Genomic DNA, 16,757 nt, shown 5'->3' with positions numbered 1-16,757 from the left:
GTCTGGCGAAAATTAAAATAATAATATTTTTTTTAAAGTAAACGACTTACAATTAAGTAGTCATAGGTTAGTTTTGCAATTGAAAAAAAAACTTCAAGATTTAATTATACACAGACGACTTATAATTCAGTCGTCCACCAGACGACTTAATTGTAAGTCGTCCAGGATTTTTTTCCGAGATTCTGGTCAAACCTCGTAAATCCTGGACGACTTACATTTCAGTCGTCTCGTGGACGACTGAATTATAAGTCGTCTGTATATAATTAAATCTTGAAGTTTTTTTTTTCAATTGCAAAACTAACCTATGACGACTTAACTTTAAGTCGTCTACTTTTAAAAAAATATTATTATTTTAATTTTCACTAGACGACTGAAACGTAAGTCGTCCAAAAAGTCAAACTTCTGAAATAATCCAGTCAAATGCAAAACTAACCTCTGACGACTGAAATGTAAGTCGTCTAGCTTTTTTGGAGTTTTTTTTTTAACCAAACAATAGTAGACGACTTAACTTTCAGTCGTCCGAAATAACAGATTTCAAAGTCAATTGCAAAAATAACCTCTGCGTTGACCAGACGACATATAGTTTAGTCGTCTAGACAACTTAGATTGAAGTCGTCCGCGTCTTCTCCACTAGTTTTTAAGTCTTCTACGTTAGTTTTTGAATAACTTGTATTTTTAAGAGTGATAAGTAACTTCAAGATATGTAAAACTCATATTTACAAAATATGTTCTCTCCCTTAGTTTTACTAAATTTGACTAAGTTTTTCAATGCAAACTTATAAAAAATATGATATGCTTTGACTAGTTACTATTGTTTGTTTCCATCTCTTACCAACATTCTTGTTTATTAAGATGAGAAAAAGGCCATTGGAGTTTATTATTGCATATGAGAGATCCAAAGATAAGAAAAAGGCTACTGAAGTCTATTATTTCATTGATTTGTAAATGTGTAAACACATTGTTAGCACATTTAATACATCTTGGAAAACATTATTACTGATTTTACAAAAAATTCACAACTAAAAGAGTATACATGCAATTCATAAAACAGATCACAAACAAAACTATTATAGATCATTCATCTACAAAGACAAGCTTGGATTCCACTTGAGTAGACAAGACCAGACAACTTTTAAGAAGTTCAGACGACTTCTAAGAAGTCCAGACGACTTCCAGGAAGTTCAGACGACTTTGCCAGAAGACTTTTAGGAAGTTCAGACGACTTCCAGACGACTTTACAGGAAGTCCAGACGACTTTACAGGAAGTCCAGACGACTTTTAGGAAGTCCAGACGACTTCCAGACGACTTCCAGATGACTTCCAGACGACTAACAAGTAAGTCGTCCCAGAAGTTTTCCAGATCTGAAAAACCTGCATATTAAATCCAGATCTGAAAAACCTGCATATTCAAAAACGTTCAAATGGCTTAAAAACAGAAAAAAATGAGTGGAAGATTATATAAATCTACCTTTACAGAACACACAAAAATACATATCTAAAAATAATAGATCTACCTTTAAATTAGTGGAAGATGAGTACCAAATAATTAAAAACCTGCAAAAAAAAAATAGATTAGTAACAAAGACATGAGACAAAATTGAAAAATTCATATAAAGTTTGGTGTTTTCAAGTCAAAGAGATTAGAGTGGGTTTGGAGAGTTTTAGTTTGGGAAAAAAGTAAGAACTTTATACAACAAGAAGTTACCAAATGAAGAAAAATCAGACATAAGAACTTACCAAAACGCTCAGAAAAATCCAGACGACTTCCTAGAAGTCCAGACGACTTCCTGGAAGTCCAGACGACTTCCTGGAAGTCCAGACGACTTCCTGGAAGTCCAGACGACTTCCTGGAAGTCCAGACGACTTTGTCAGAAGACTTCCAGATGACTTCCAGACGACTTCCAGACGACTAACAGGTAAGTCGTCCCAGAAGTCTTCCAGATCTGAAAAACCTGCACATCAAATCCAGATCTGAAAAACCTGCATATTCAAAAACGTTCAAATGACTTAAAAATAGAGAAAATGAGTGGAAGATTAGATAAATCTACATTTATAGAACACACAAAAATACATATCTAAAATTAATAGATCTACCTCTAAATTAGTGGAAGATGAGTACCATTTGATTAAAAACCTGCAAAAGAGATAGATTAGTAAGAAATACATGAGACAAAACTGAAAAATTCATATAAAGTTTGGTGTTTTCAAGTCAAAGAGATTAGAGAGAGGTTGGAGAGTTTTAGAATGATGAACATTACATTTTTGTTGCAGCCATTTGAGAGGAGGAGAGAGAATGTGTAAATTTTTCTTTATATAGGGAGACAAAAAATCCAATTAGATTAAATATTTTTGACTCAGACGACTTCCTGGACGACTTACATTTCAGTCGTCTGGTGAAGAAATTAAAACAGACGACTTACATGTAAGTCGTCGAGAAGAGTTTAATATTTTTAGCGGGAAATTAAATATTTTTAGCGGGAAACTAAAATAGAAGACTTTCCAGACGACTTACAAGTAAGTCGTCTGGACGACTGAAATATACGTCGTCCGGGTAAATTATTTAACAGACGACTGAAATATAAGTCGTCCACACCCTAAACATAACCCCTAAACTTAATTATCTAATTAAACACTTCATAAAACCAAATCAAACTTGAAAAGTGTTTACTATACACAGAAATAAACACATATAGGTGAAAACTAATTTTTGAAAAAAACATTTTAGTTTTCCAAAATCTAACCCTAACAATACATACAATACTACAACATATGTTTGCCAAACTCCTAAACCAAAGTATTTCATGATTCACTACTTCCACTCATATATCTTCAAAACAAATCAATTTTATCATATCTTAATTTATATCAGTTAAAACTGTTTATAATTACTTGATTTTTATTTTTTACGCATCAAAATATTTTTTTACAAGATTTATAAATTATTTTTAAAATAAACTGGTACCAGACGACTTACACTTCAGTCGTCCAGACGACTTACACTTCAGTCGTCCAGACGACTTCCAACATCTCAGACGACTCAGACGATTTACTCGGGCTATATTCGTAAAAATGGCTTCTGTTTTTTTGTTTGGTCACAAGGGGCTGAGCTGTAATTTCACTAGGCTTTTAGGTTAGTTTTGCATTTGATTCAAGTTTGGGTATAGGTTTGGAATTAAAATCAAGTTGTGGGTTAGTTTTGGCAAAAACCCCAATTTAGATTTCATCTCTTGGTCATCCAATCACTGCCCTTTAAGATAAATACGAAGATGATATGTGTTGTACAGTTTCAGATTGGTGATTACTCAACAAAACTGAAAATTTTGAATAAATTTATCCTGTGACAAAACGGCTACTTTCTCTCTCCACGTGTGCGACCTCTTCGACGATTATCCGCTCCGACAGTGCCGACGCTTCCGGCCTCTCACCGGCGTCTCATCCGACGTCGTCTGCTCTCCGATTTGTCTGCTCCGTCTCCGCCGAAGTAGATGAAGAAGAAGAAGCCTAAGAAATCCCCGGCGAAGTCTCCCCCAGCGAAATCGAATCCGATAAAGTCGCCTCAGAAGTCTCCTTCTCCGACGAAATCGAGTCCTTCGCTGTCGAATTCAAACCCGGAAATGAAAGCCCCTACGGAATCCAAGGATGGTTCTGATGCCCAAATCGACTTCGCGGTCGACGCGGTTGCTCACCATTCGTCGGAAACATCAGATCTACCCTCTAGAGAGATAGTGATCGTCGCGCCGTCGACGGATCCTTCTCTTTTAAATGCCAAAACTACGATGGAGGTGGTGCCAGAGTCGAGCTCAGTAGCCCCTTTGATCCCCTCCGCCGTCGAAACAGAGGGCTCTGGAAAGACCCTAGTTAATCTGTCTGAGTTGAGCTTTACAGCCCCTCTGGCGATCCCAACAATGGACTCTGAAACATCTAATGCTACTAAAGACGAGGCCGCTGTTAGTGAAACTCTCCTACGTCAAGCGACTGGTTCTTCGAGCGAGACGATAGCTATCGGTTTGTCAAAAATCACAGACAAAGCTGAACTGCGTGATGGTGGTGTTAAGGTGCAGCAACAGGAGACCTTACCCCGTTCCTCCGAGGTCAACGATCCCATGGGCTCTGGAGCTCCTGGGAAAAATACCAGTGGTTCGGCCCCTATTGACAACTGGTGTGCTCGTGCGAAAGGAGTAGGTAAGCGTCTCTCGAAGAAGGGTGAAGGGTTCACGTTACCGTCCGGGGAGGCTTGTATTAAGATCCCGAACTCTGTAATTGAGAAGAACAGGAAATCGTGGGAACCATTTGTCCTGGGGCAGTTCTACTCTGACCCTCCATCGCAAGGCACTCTTCATAACATTGTTAATGGCATATGGAGCAAGTACTATAGGGACATCTCGGTCTCCAAGCTGGAGGGCTTTGCGTTCTTATTCCGCATTCCTAACGCAGCAACGAGACACAGAGTCATCACGCAGGGCCTCTGGCAAATTGAAGGCCAGACTATGTTCGTTAATAAATGGGAACCGGGAGTGATTCCAGCCAAACCCGAACTAACCTCGGCCCCCATTTGGCTAGAGCTTCGTAACGTTCCCTTCCAATTCTTCAATGAGGATGGGTTGGAGCGTATAGCGGGCCTGGTAGGTCATCCCAAGTTCCTGCACCCTACTACCGCTAATAAAACAAACTTGGAGGTGGCCAAGGTCTTCACTGTCATCGACCCACGGCAACCACTACCTGAAGCTGTTAATGTCCAGTTTGACTCCGGGGATATCAGTAGGGTTCTTGTCTCCAGTCCTTGGATGCCTCCGGTATGTGGTTTCTGTAAGGAAGTTGGTCACATCACCAAGAGATGCCCTACTGCTCCTAAAGCTTGCTCCTTCTGCAACTCCCTGTCTCATGCGTCGGCAAAATGCCCTCAGAAACCAAACCATGAATTTTCTAAGAAGAAGACTAGGAGAGGGAGATCAAAGGAGAAGCAGCAGTGGCAGGTTGTGAATACTCCTACGGACGCGCAAAACTCTATCATCACTTCCTCCTCTCATGAAAAGGGGGATAAGGTACAGCTTGTTCTGGCTCATGAATCGAAGCTTGGTACCCATTCTGACAAAGTGAGAGGGGAGACAAGCGGCTCCGTCATACACAGTCAATCTAAAAGTCCAAGGAAGGTTACAGGTACTTCTCGGTCTTCACTCTCCGATGTCCAACCAGACTCATCAGATGTGGAGTCATCTGAATCTTCTGACTCAGAGCTTGAGGAGGGCGAATTCAGTAGGCTCGAACCTGACTTTGAGCTTGTGCGAAACAAGAAGAAGTTCTCAGGATTAAAAGGTAACAGGGGCAGGGGCCCCAAAATCAATTAAGTTATGTCGACTGACATTTTTTGCTGGAATGTTCGCGGTTTAAACAAATATAATCACCGCAGCGGATTACGTAAATGGTTTAGGAAAAACACTCCTCTTTTTGGCGGCATTCTTGAGACTCATGTTAACCCTCTCAAGAAGAATAAATTTGTCTCAGATATTTTTCCCGGTTGGCTGTCTGATGATAATTATGGTTTCTCTCATCTTGGTAAGATTTGGCTGGTTTGGCATCCTTCTTTGCGGGTTTCGGTTATATCTAAATCTCTTCAGATGATCACGGCTGAGGTCACTTGGCCATCTGCTCAAGCCAGCTCTTTCATTTCAGTTATCTACGCGGCTAACGACGCCGCTGACAGGGCTATACTATGGTCGGAGCTCAGTGCAATCGCCACTTCTCACAGTCTCGACTCCAAACCGTGGCTGGTAATTGGAGACTTTAATCAAATCAGGGACCCGGCTGAGCATTCTAAGGTGCCTACTCTGAATATGGATAAAAATATTAGAGACTTTAATCAATATCTCCTGGATGCTAGCTTAGACGACCTGAATTTTCGTGGCACTACGTTCACTTGGTGGAACAAGCGCAAGCTGGCTCCTCTGGCTAAGAAGCTTGATCGAGCCTTGGTTAATGACGAATGGTATTATATGTTTCCGTCTTCTGTTGCCTACTTTGGAAGCCCAGATTTCTCTGATCACGCAGTCATCGCCATCACTCTAGAGCCTACAAGGTTAAGACTGAAGCAGCCTTTCAGGTTCTATAATTTCCTCATCAACAACGAAGACTTTCTCGCCACAGTGTGTACTAGCTGGTTCTCCTTCAACATCACGGGCTCGGCTATGTATAGAGTTTCGAGGAAGCTCAAGTTACTAAAGAATGTTATCAGAGAGCTAAGCAAGCAAAACTATTCGGGAATAGAGAAAAAGACGGCTCAGGCCCATGAAAAGATGCTGCAGGCGCAGACTGTCATGCTATCTTCACCTTCTGTTTCTAATGCATCCTCTGAGCTTCATGCTGAGAGGGACTGGGAAGAGTTATCAACCGCTGAAGCTGCTTTCTTTTTCCAGCGATCGCGCATTAATTGGATGTCTTTCGGGGATGGTAATTCAAGGCTCTTTCACAGGTACGCTGCTTCCAGGCAAGCTCTCAATCATATCCACTTTCTATTCTCCAGCTCTGGTGAAAGAGTTGAGTCTCAGGCTGGTATTCAAGAACTGTGCGTCAACTATTTTTCTGATCTTCTTGGAAGTCCGGTATCTCAGCCTATGTTTATTCAAAGTGACTTGGATCTCCTGTTTGACTTCAAGTGCTCTACTCAGCAGGCGGCTGGCTTTGAGAAACCTTTCACGGCTAATGATATCAAGAACGCTTTTTTCTCTCTGCCAAGAAACAAGACGGGTGGCCCCGATGGTTACTCAGCTGAATTCTTTATTGCCACCTGGCCTATTATTGGCCCGGAGGTGACTGATGCGGTCTTGGAATTCTTCAACTCGGGCTGCCTTTTGAAACAGTGGAACTCAGCAAATCTAGTCCTCATTCCCAAGAAGCCAAATGCGTCTCTCACTACGGATTTTAGACCAATCTCTTGCTTGAACACGGTTTATAAAGTGATATCTAAGCTCTTGGCCTCTAGATTGAAGGAGATCCTTCCCCTTATGGTGTCCAAGTCTCAGTCGGCGTTTCTTCCTGGACGACTTCTAGCGGAGAATGTCCTTCTAGCGACTGATCTTGTTAAAGGTTACAATACTCAGGCTCTCTCGCCTCGTGGAATGTTGAAGGTGGACCTGAGGAAAGCTTTCGACTGTGTTAGGTGGGACTTCATCCTGTCCTCTCTTCGTGCCTTGGCCATTCCGGAGTCATATATTTGTTTGATAGCAGAATGTTTGTCTACGGCATCCTTCTCTGTGTCTGTCAATGGAGCCTCTGGAGGGTTCTTTAAAAGCACTAAAGGGATAAGACAGGGTGATCCCCTCTCTCCCTATCTCTTTGTGCTTGCCATGGAGTGTCTGTCTAGGTTACTCTTATCACGCTATGAGGGGGGAAGCATCGGTTATCATCCCGGAACTGATCAACTAAAGATCTCTCACCTAATGTTCGCCGACGACGTCATGGTTTTCTTTGATGGAACAAGTAACAGCCTACATGGCATTGCGAAGTGCCTCGACGATTTTGCCTCTTGGTCGGGACTGCACATGAACAAAGCCAAGACCGAGCTCTTCACCTCAGGAGTAGACCATAGCGAATCCAATGCCATTGTGGGCTATGGATTCTCTACGGGTAAATTCCCAATCAGGTACCTCGGGCTTCCTTTGATGAGTCGTAAGCTGAAAATCTCGGAGTACTCCCCCTTGATATCTAAGATAACCAAAAGCTTCAAGTCATGGTCAGCCAAGCTTCTCTCCTTCGCTGGTAGACTGCAACTTCTCAAGACAGTAATTTTTGGCACAATTAATTTCTGGATTTCTGCCTTTGTTCTTCCTAAAGGGTGTATTAGGGAGGTTGAATCGCTCTGTTCTCGATTTCTTTGGTCTGGAAATATTGATAGAAGAGGTATAGCAAAGGTAGCTTGGTCAACGGTTTGTCTCCCTAAAGACGAAGGGGGACTAGGCTTGAGAAGCTTCGCGGTCTGGAACCAAGTATTATGCTTGAAATTCATCTGGCTATTGCTTTCGAGGTCGCCCTCCCTGTGGGTTGACTGGCACTGGCACACTCACTTGGCTGAGGTCTCATTCTGGAAACTGGAGCCTTCAGCAAATGACTCTTGGGCTTGGAGAAAGCTTCTTGATCTTCGTCCTTTGGCCCTGCAGTTTTGCAAAATGACTGTAGGAAATGGTTTATCTACTAGCTTTTGGTATGATGTTTGGACTCCTTTAGGTCAGCTCTCCACGGTAATGGGACGGGCTGGGCCTCGTGCCTTGCGCATCAGAGAGGACGCTATGGTGGCTGATGCCATCTTAGGAACTACATGGTCATTACCACATCCAAGATCCCAGCAGGAAGTTGATTTACATGCTTTTTTAACTACTATAACACTTCCTTTGTCCCCTGATGTTCATGATATATTGGATTGGATTGCTGGTGATTCTCCTATGCGTGATTTCAGGTCATCTAGCACGTGGGAGGTGCTGCGACCGCGACAGGAAAAGAAGGATTGGGTAGATGTGGTATGGTTCAAGGGAGCTATACCAAAGCAAGGATTCACCATGTGGGTGGCGAATTACGACAGGCTCCCAACAAGAGCTAGACTTGCAGGATGGGGAATGCTTATTTCTCCGAAATGTGGATTCTGTTCAAGGTGTGATGAAACCAGAGACCATCTCATGTTGGCATGCGAGTACAGTCATGAAGTCTGGAAGGAGGTGCTGCTAAGATGCCAGTCGCCTGCAACACTGCTCACCAACTGGTCTGAGCTTCTGTCATGGATCCGATCGTCGCCGTGCAAGAAGCTGACTCTCCTCCGGAAGCTGGCTTCACAGACCACAGTCTTCCATCTTTGGAAACAAAGAAATAACCTAATGCATAACCAGATTGCGATCTCTCCTGAATCTGTCTTTTATGCCATTGACAAGGACTTGAGGAACATTATATCAGCAAGAAGAAGAAGTAGTAAGCATTTTCATTCACTCATGTTGATGTGGCTGAGATAAGATTTCTTGTAGGTTGCAATCTCAATGATCCATCTTGTTTTTCTCTTTTTTGCCAAGATGGCTCAAACATAAGATCTTTCTTGTAAAATCTTCTTTTCATTATATGATATTTACATTTTAGCAAAAAAAAAAAACTGAAAATTTTACGACGTTGAACTGACTGCCTAGGTTGCATAGAATCGCAAAACGCAAGTTTCCATCGCATTTTCAAAATGAGATTTTAGAAACACGCATTTTGAATATTGTTTCACAAGTTTCCAACAAATTTCTATTCTGAACGTTTCTGAAACAGAAAACATACCTTCAGTGTGGCTGGAACTTTCACCAATACAGAAAAAAAAAACTACAGTATAAATCAACATAGGCCCTGTTCGTTTGTACATCTGGAAGATGCATCCATATGGTCCATCTAGATGTCTTATCCAGATGCTCCATCTAGGTGGTGTTCGTTTCTACATTTCGTCTATGCATCCAGATGAATCATCTGAATGCAACTATGTTTGTTTGCTTTTCATTTTTTAAATTCCATCTGCATCCAGGTGGACTTGTTAATAAAATAACTAAAATATAATTTTTTACGTTTCGGGGGAAAAAATAGCATTTTTTTACGGTTTTGGCCAAAAATATTTTTGCGGTTTTTGAGGAAATATGTGTTTTTCGCGAAAAAGTGCATTTTTATGGTTTTGGCGAAAAATACGTTTTATGGGTTTGGCGGAAAAATACGTTTTCCGGTTTTGGCGGAAAAATACATTTTTTGGTTTCGGCGGGAAAATACATTTTTCTGGTTTTGGCGGGAAAATACATTTTTCCGGTTTTGGCGGAAAAATACATTTTTCCGGTTTTGGCGGGAAAATGCGCTTTTCCGGTTTTGGCGAGAAAATACGTTTTTTAGTTTTAGCGGGAAAATACGTTTTTCCGGTTTTGGCGGAAAATTTTCATTTTTCAGTTTTGGCGGAAAAATGCGTTTTCCGGTTTTGGCGGAAAATTGCGTTTTCCGGTTTTGGCGGAAAAATTCTATTTTCCGGTTTTGGCGGGAAAATTCTGTTTTCTGGTTTTGGTGGGAAAATTCCGTTTTCGGTTTAGGCGGGAAAATTGTGTTTTTCGGTTTTGGCGAGAAAATCCGTTTTTTCGGTTTTGGCAAGAAAATGTATTTTTCCGGTTTTTGCAGGAAAATGCTTTTTGCGGTTTTGGCCGGAAAATGCTTTTTGGAGTTTTGGTGGGAATATGCGTTTTTTGGGTTTTGGCGGAAAAATACGTTTTTCGGTTTTGGTCGAAAATTGCGGTTTTACTCGTTTAGCCGAAAAATGTGTTTTTATGAAAATGTGTGTTTTATGTTTTTTTTTTGCGAAAAAACGCATTTTGCGGTTTTGGCGGGAAAGTGTGTTTTCAGTTTTTGCGAGAAAATGCATTTTTTGGTTATAGCGGAAAAATGTATATGCAAAAAATAGAATTTACGGTTTGAAAATAATATTTTGATTTTAAAATGTCATTTTTGTCATTTATCATTTTGGACTGAACTAGATGCATCCTCATCCAGATGCACCATCAAGCTTCACCTTCGTTTGGGTGAGAATTTGAGATGAATTTTTAAAAATTCAGCTGGATGATCCATCTGGATGTAGTATTATAATGCACAAAACGAACATCAATTTGCATCTTCATCCAGATGGATCACCTGTGTGAGCAAACGAACAGGGCCATATTTGAAAATATCATATATGTTTTGTTTCAAAGGGATCCGATGATTTAGTTCCCACCTTGTAGTGATATTTCATATTGTTAGTGATATGGGTTACAGTGCTAGATATCTCGCATTATATCATCTACGCATTGCTAATAGTTTTGATTTGGAAACTGGTGACTCCTAAAAAATAACAGAGTTTTATATAAGTACTCATAATAGACTTGAAACGATATCAATCAAATATAATATTATATCTGAATATCTGTCCACCTAAAATCTGATATTGATTATTGTATCGCTCCCCCCCACATTATCGGGAGGTCCATATTGATGGCTGTGTAATCACTGATACAAACAAAAAAGGTTCGAGAACTAGACTTGTCAACAAATTGATAATATGTAAATCATTCTAAGAGTTGTGATTTAACAGACAACGTTAACATCACATTCAATTTAGCATTTATAATGCAACCGGATAACTGATTTTTATTTTATTTTTTTCTTTATTAAATTGGCTCAACCAAATAGAACACGATATCTCAGATTTTTATACCTTTAAGACAATGGTTCTTCTATTGGTAGTCCTTACCACTAGTGCGATAGGTAAAACATCAACCCAGAACTAACTTCGTAACTGTACAAAACAACAAAAAGTGACTATCATGTATTCATGTTGTGTACCCCATCTACATTGCAACTTTACATTGTATCAAAAACACATTCTGTTATTATTTTTTTATTTTCAAGTTTACGAACAGCTGTACATGAAAAAGCACTATTTATTCGTAAACATAAAATTAATAACCAGTGTTTTTTTCTTAGTAATTTCATTGGATATCATATAAGTTTGGAGTACATACTTGCAACGTTTAAATTTACACTGGTACTCATTAAACATTTTAGGGATCAATCATAATTAGTAAATATCTTTTTTGTAATAAGCTTTCTAGAGTAAATTATTCTCTGTTTTCAACTGTTTTGTTTTTCCTTCTCTTTACATAAAAGAAATGGTAAAGATTAAACTGATTTATAAATTATGGTAAACTCAAAACATTTTTTACTTATTACGCTTAAATTATTTATCAGTCAAAGTCATTGTATACATTGACGTTGTCCCTTTCCACAAACATAAAGATATGTGAACTTAACGAAGTGGATCGTTCAATGGCTAGGGTTTTGGGCGACAAAGTAGGCAATTTTCAGATACAAAAATTCTGACGGCGCTCGACGACAAACCTCACCGTAACTTTACCTCCTACGCAAGGAAGACTATTCCACACTTCTTGCTAGGCCCCGTAAGGTTATATAACAAAAGCCAATTCTAGTTTTTTACTACGAGACTTTGTTTTCATATCCCAAAGTAACGGCCGTTCTCTCAAGAAACCCTAAAGGTTATCTTTGATCTTTCTAGCCTTGTGCTACGCGTGTGTGATTACCCTAACTGGAAACTATGAGTTCACAGTCGAACCTAATCCGTCGTGGGGGCAACTCCTCTGCGCAACGGGATCTGGATCTGGCAACAGAGGATGAGATCATCCGTATCCCAGCATGCGATCTGACGGAGGCGTCTGAACGCTTCAAAAGAACGTTGATTGGAAGAGTTCTGCATAGAGGGGGACATAGTATGGAAGCGATGATTGCACTTCTTCCGAGAGCACGTATCTGGAACGTGGAAGGGAGAGCCCGAGGAGCGAACCTGGGTAATGGTCGTTTCTGTTTTGATTTTGATAAGGAAGAAGATCTCATCATGGTCCTAAACAAAAGGCCATGCCATTTCAACCACTGGGTCTTTGCTTGGGAGCGCTGGGAACCGTCAACAAGTGAAAACTTCCTCAACACGATTCCTTTTTGGATCAAAATTACGGGAGTTCCAGTGCACTTTTGGAATGATGATACTTTCACTGCAATAGCGAAAGCACTGGGGAAGAAGGAGGATATTGATGTCAAGAATGCACGTATCCAAGTCTCAGTTGATGCTGACCGCCCCCTAAAGATGGAAGCAAGGATAGAATTCCCTAATGGGGATTTTGGGAAAGTATCTATGACATATGAAGGGCTGAACCGCTACTGCTTTGGGTGCAAACGGCTATCTCATGACATTTACTCATGCTTGGACCTGTCGGCGGAAGAGAGAGAGAAGAAGATCAAAGAACTTCGGGAAGCAAATGAGCTAGGACCACAAAGGTCTATGAGCTATGCTCCATCTGGTCAGCTAGAGAACTACAAAGGTATTGCTCGAAATAATAAGAGACCACGTTCTCCTAATGGGGATGTCTATCAAAGATCTCCAACGTGGACATGACTTCCTGGGCAGTCCAGAGGTGAAAAACGTCACAAAGATTCAGGAAGCTATTGGACAACAAAAGGCTACTTGAGCCGTGACGCTCCTCCAAAGATGATGGAGAGACGAAGGGAAGAGAGAGATGAGCGACACACTCGGTACCAGCAGAAACCAACGGTTTGGAACCGACTGGATGACCATGACCGAGCAGGTGGGCAAGACAGGAAGAAAACAATGGCTCCCAACTGGAGGCCGAGACGGAACCCTGCAGAGCTTCAGAGAGGAGGAGAGCCGTACAGACCTAAGGAACGGCATTACTCTCATCTTTCACAAGCTTCCCACCAAGTGTGGAGACCTCGGGCCCAGCTAACTGAAGGAAAAAGCTGCAGCCCCTCCAGAACACTTACGAACCCAAAGCACCCAAGTGCTTTAACTCCTGAAAAAGAAGAATCACAACAAACCATTTCGGGAGGCTTACAGGAGCGTAGTGGTTTAGATGGTCAAGGTAGTGGGGTCCTAGTGGTGCATAAGAATGAAACCTCAGAGGAGAAGATGAGACGTCTTAAAGGTAAATCAATCATGCTAGAGGGTCCAGCCAGCAAAACTCCCGTTTCAACCCATCAACGGTTTCCTCAAGCGATGCTAACTAGAGACAGAGGTACGGTGGTTATTAGGGAAGGAGGACTTCGTACGCCTCCACCTGCTCCCAGGTTGTTTCCTCCCCCTCTTAGACTTAGAGATGAAACGGAGGATCCAAGTTTAGAACTAGTGAACCTGATGAACTCGAAGCAAATAGATGAGATGGTTCTGACTAGGGAAGAAGAAGCTGAAGTCGATAAGCTTGTGGAAGATTTCGGGGATGTAGTTATGGATGAGGATATGCTCCAAAATGATGATCTGCTGGTTGACGAGCCAGGGCAGGATGCAGAGATTATAGATGCCATCTCACAACTCTCTCCAGCGCATGCTGTGAACCAACATACCAGAGAAATATCTGCAGCTCCAAAGGAACCAGAGAAGAGTAATGCACATCAAGTGAAGAAGAAATGCACGGGCTTTGAGAGGCTCCCTTTGCCAGGCACGGGTCAAAACAGGATGGGGGTCACGGAAGAGAGGAAGAAAAGTTCCCAAAACACAGAACTGAAGGGAGCATTAGCCTCAAAAAAGCTGAATGCCTTAAGAGGACGCCCATCTCCGAGGAAGAAAACCTCGGGTAACCAAAAAAAATCTAGTTCTGCTGCTGTCCCTCGTCGTGAGGTGTCTACATCTGCTAAAAGTACGATGTTGTCTTTTGTTTCAGGTTTGGTGGGGTCCCAGAAACCACCCAGTAAGAAGATATGAATACAATCTCCTGGAATTGTCAAGGGGCCGGAGCCTACTTGACCAAGAAACATCTCCGGGAGTTACATCGTTTTTTTGCACCATCTTTTCTTTTTCTTTCTGAAACAAAAAACAATCGTTCTTTTTTGCAAGACTTTCAAGTTTCTTTTGGTTATAATAAACTGTTCACCGTGGAACCGGAAGGCAGAAGCGGTGGATTAGCACTTTTTTATATGGATTCTTATGATGTGTCGATTCTCTATTTCGATAAGCGTATGATTGATATTGCAGCTACCATAGAGGGACACAAAGTTTATATGACTTTTGTCTATGGTGATCCGGTCGTTGAGTGCCGAGACTATGTATGGGAAAGACTGACCCGTATAAGTACTACTAGAACTGGTGCATGGCTAATGAGTGGAGACTTTAATGAGATCACCGGTAACCATGAAAAGAAAGGGGGCCGAAAGAGGCCAGAGACATCTTTTCTAGCCTTCAAGTCCATGCTAGCCGACTGTGGAATGGTGGAATTCCCTTACAAAGGTAATCCGATGTCCTGGATGGGATTCCGAGTTTTCGGAAAAGTCCAATGTCGCTTGGATAGGTCTATAGGCAACGAAGAATGGCACCATATCTTTTCCCACACTAATGTGGAGTACCTAAAGCTGTGGGGTTCAGATCATCGACCTATCCTAACCCGTGTTCAATCACGAGAAGTGAGGCTACGGAGGAGCTTCAAGTTTGACAGACGATGGCTCGGCAAGGATGGTCTAAAAGAAGCTATTGAAGAAGGATGGGGACCAGATGAAACCGAAGGAAACCGCACCCTCCATATTAAATTATGTGATGTGCGTCGAGCCATTTCAAGGTGGAAAAAATCGAACCCATCAAATACTCAAAAAAAGATCGAGACCATCAAGGAGCAACTAGAGAAGGCCAATAATGATGATACCGTTCCGAGTGAAGAGCTTTTAAACCTCAAGTGGAACCTCTGTACAGCTTTTCGTGAAGAGGAACTTTATTGGAGACAGAAGAGCCGTGCTCTATGGCTCAAAGATGGGGACAGGAATACGAAGTTCTTCCATGCGATTACTAAACAACGACGGGCTCGTAACCGGATAATAAAACTAAAGCAACCGGGTGGGGGATGGGCAGAAAGTGAAGAAAAGATCGAGGAGGTTGCTACTGAGTACTTCCAAAACCTCTTCTCTTCCTCGGCAACAACCGATTTTGAAGAAGCGCTCCGGTATATTCCCGTGAAAGTTACTCCGGCCATGAATGCGATATTAACAAGGGCTCCATCAGATGTAGAGATCAAGAAAGCCATCGATAACATAAACCCAGACAAGGCGCCGGGACCGGATGGTATGACAAGTCTATTCTATCAGAATTTCTGGGAGGTTACAGCGAGAGATATCATCTCGACGGTTAGAAACTTTTTTGACACCAGTACTTTCGACCCTCGGCTAAACCAGACGAACATTTGTCTTATACCTAAAACTGAGAGACCTCACGAAATGACGGAGTTCAGGCCCATCAGCTTATGTAATGTTAGTTATAAGATAATCTCAAAGATCTTATGTTCCCGGCTCAAAAAATTCCTCCCGAAGCTGATATCGGAGACCCAGTCCGCCTTTGTGGCGAAGAGACTCATATCTGATAATATTTTGCTAGCGCAAGAAGCCTTTCATGGTCTCCGCACTAATCCAATGTGCAAGGCCAAATTTGTAGCAATTAAGACAGACATGAGTAAAGCTTATGATCGGGTTGAATGGAGCTTCCTTGAAGCCCTACTATTGAAGATGGGATTTGCGGAGATTTGGGTCTCATGGATTCGATGGTGTGTATCCTCGGTCTCTTATCAGATTCTGGTCAATGGCGATCCAAAAGGGAACATACAACCATCTCGCGGCCTACGTCAGGGAGATCCCCTCTCACCCTTCCTCTTTATTTTATTGACGGAAGCTCTTATTTCTCAGCTGCAAAGAGCAGAGGAGGAGGGACGTCTAACGGGTCTCAAAATCGCTAGGGCTAGTCCCGCTGTTTCCCATCTTCTCTTTGCAGACGATAGTCTTTTTTTCTGTAGAGCGGATGTCCAGCAATGTGCTGAGTTAATGAGGATCATTAAACTATATGGGAGAGCATCGGGGCAGCAACTAAACCCTGGAAAATCATCTATCTTGTTTGGTAGTAAAGTAGACCAGGACCTGAAAAGAGTTCTCAAGCAAACCCTAGGTATTCAAAAGGAAGGTGGTATGGGAATGTATCTCGGGCTACCGGAAAAGATTTGTGGATCCAAACGCCAAGTGTTCGCCTTCATTAGAGACCGCCTAAATGACCGAATCAACTCTTGGTCGGCCAGACTCCTATCCAAAGGTGGTAAAGAAGTGCTTTTAAAATCAGTTGCCCAAGCCTTACTGACAGATGTAATGTCTTGCTTTCTCCTGCCGAAGGAAATCATAAATAAGCTGAAAGGTGCAAT

The 16,757-nt window shown here is 41.8% G+C and overlaps 1 protein-coding gene across 1 annotated transcript; it reads left to right on the top strand.

The window, feature by feature from the left end:
- Nucleotides 1-3,485: 3,485 nt before the first annotated feature.
- On the top strand, nucleotides 3,486-8,990 carry LOC106392819. The gene is made up of 2 exons (XM_013833597.1): nucleotides 3,486-5,313; nucleotides 5,503-8,990. The coding sequence occupies exons 1-2, from the start codon at nucleotides 3,486-3,488 to the stop codon at nucleotides 8,988-8,990; spliced, it is 5,316 nt and encodes a 1,771-aa protein (XP_013689051.1).
- Nucleotides 8,991-16,757: the final 7,767 nt, after the last annotated feature.

The sequence above is a fragment of the Brassica napus genome, chromosome A2 (genome assembly GCF_020379485.1).
Source record: "Brassica napus cultivar Da-Ae chromosome A2, Da-Ae, whole genome shotgun sequence".
Taxonomy (NCBI): Eukaryota; Viridiplantae; Streptophyta; class Magnoliopsida; order Brassicales; family Brassicaceae; genus Brassica; species Brassica napus.
The sequence above is the reverse complement of the archived record's forward strand: the minus strand, read 5'-3'. Positions and strand labels throughout refer to the sequence as shown.

What these genes read in the sequence shown, in the direction of transcription:
- LOC106392819 (XM_013833597.1), top strand. Translation starts at nt 3,486, where the DNA reads ATGAAGAAGAAGAAGCCTAAGAAATCCCCGGCGAAGTCTCCCCCAGCG. An exon ending in GAAGTTCTCAGGATTAAAAG is followed by an intron (nt 5,314 to 5,502) that starts GTAACAGGGGCA and finishes AATTTGTCTCAG; the next exon opens with ATATTTTTCCCGGTTGGCTG.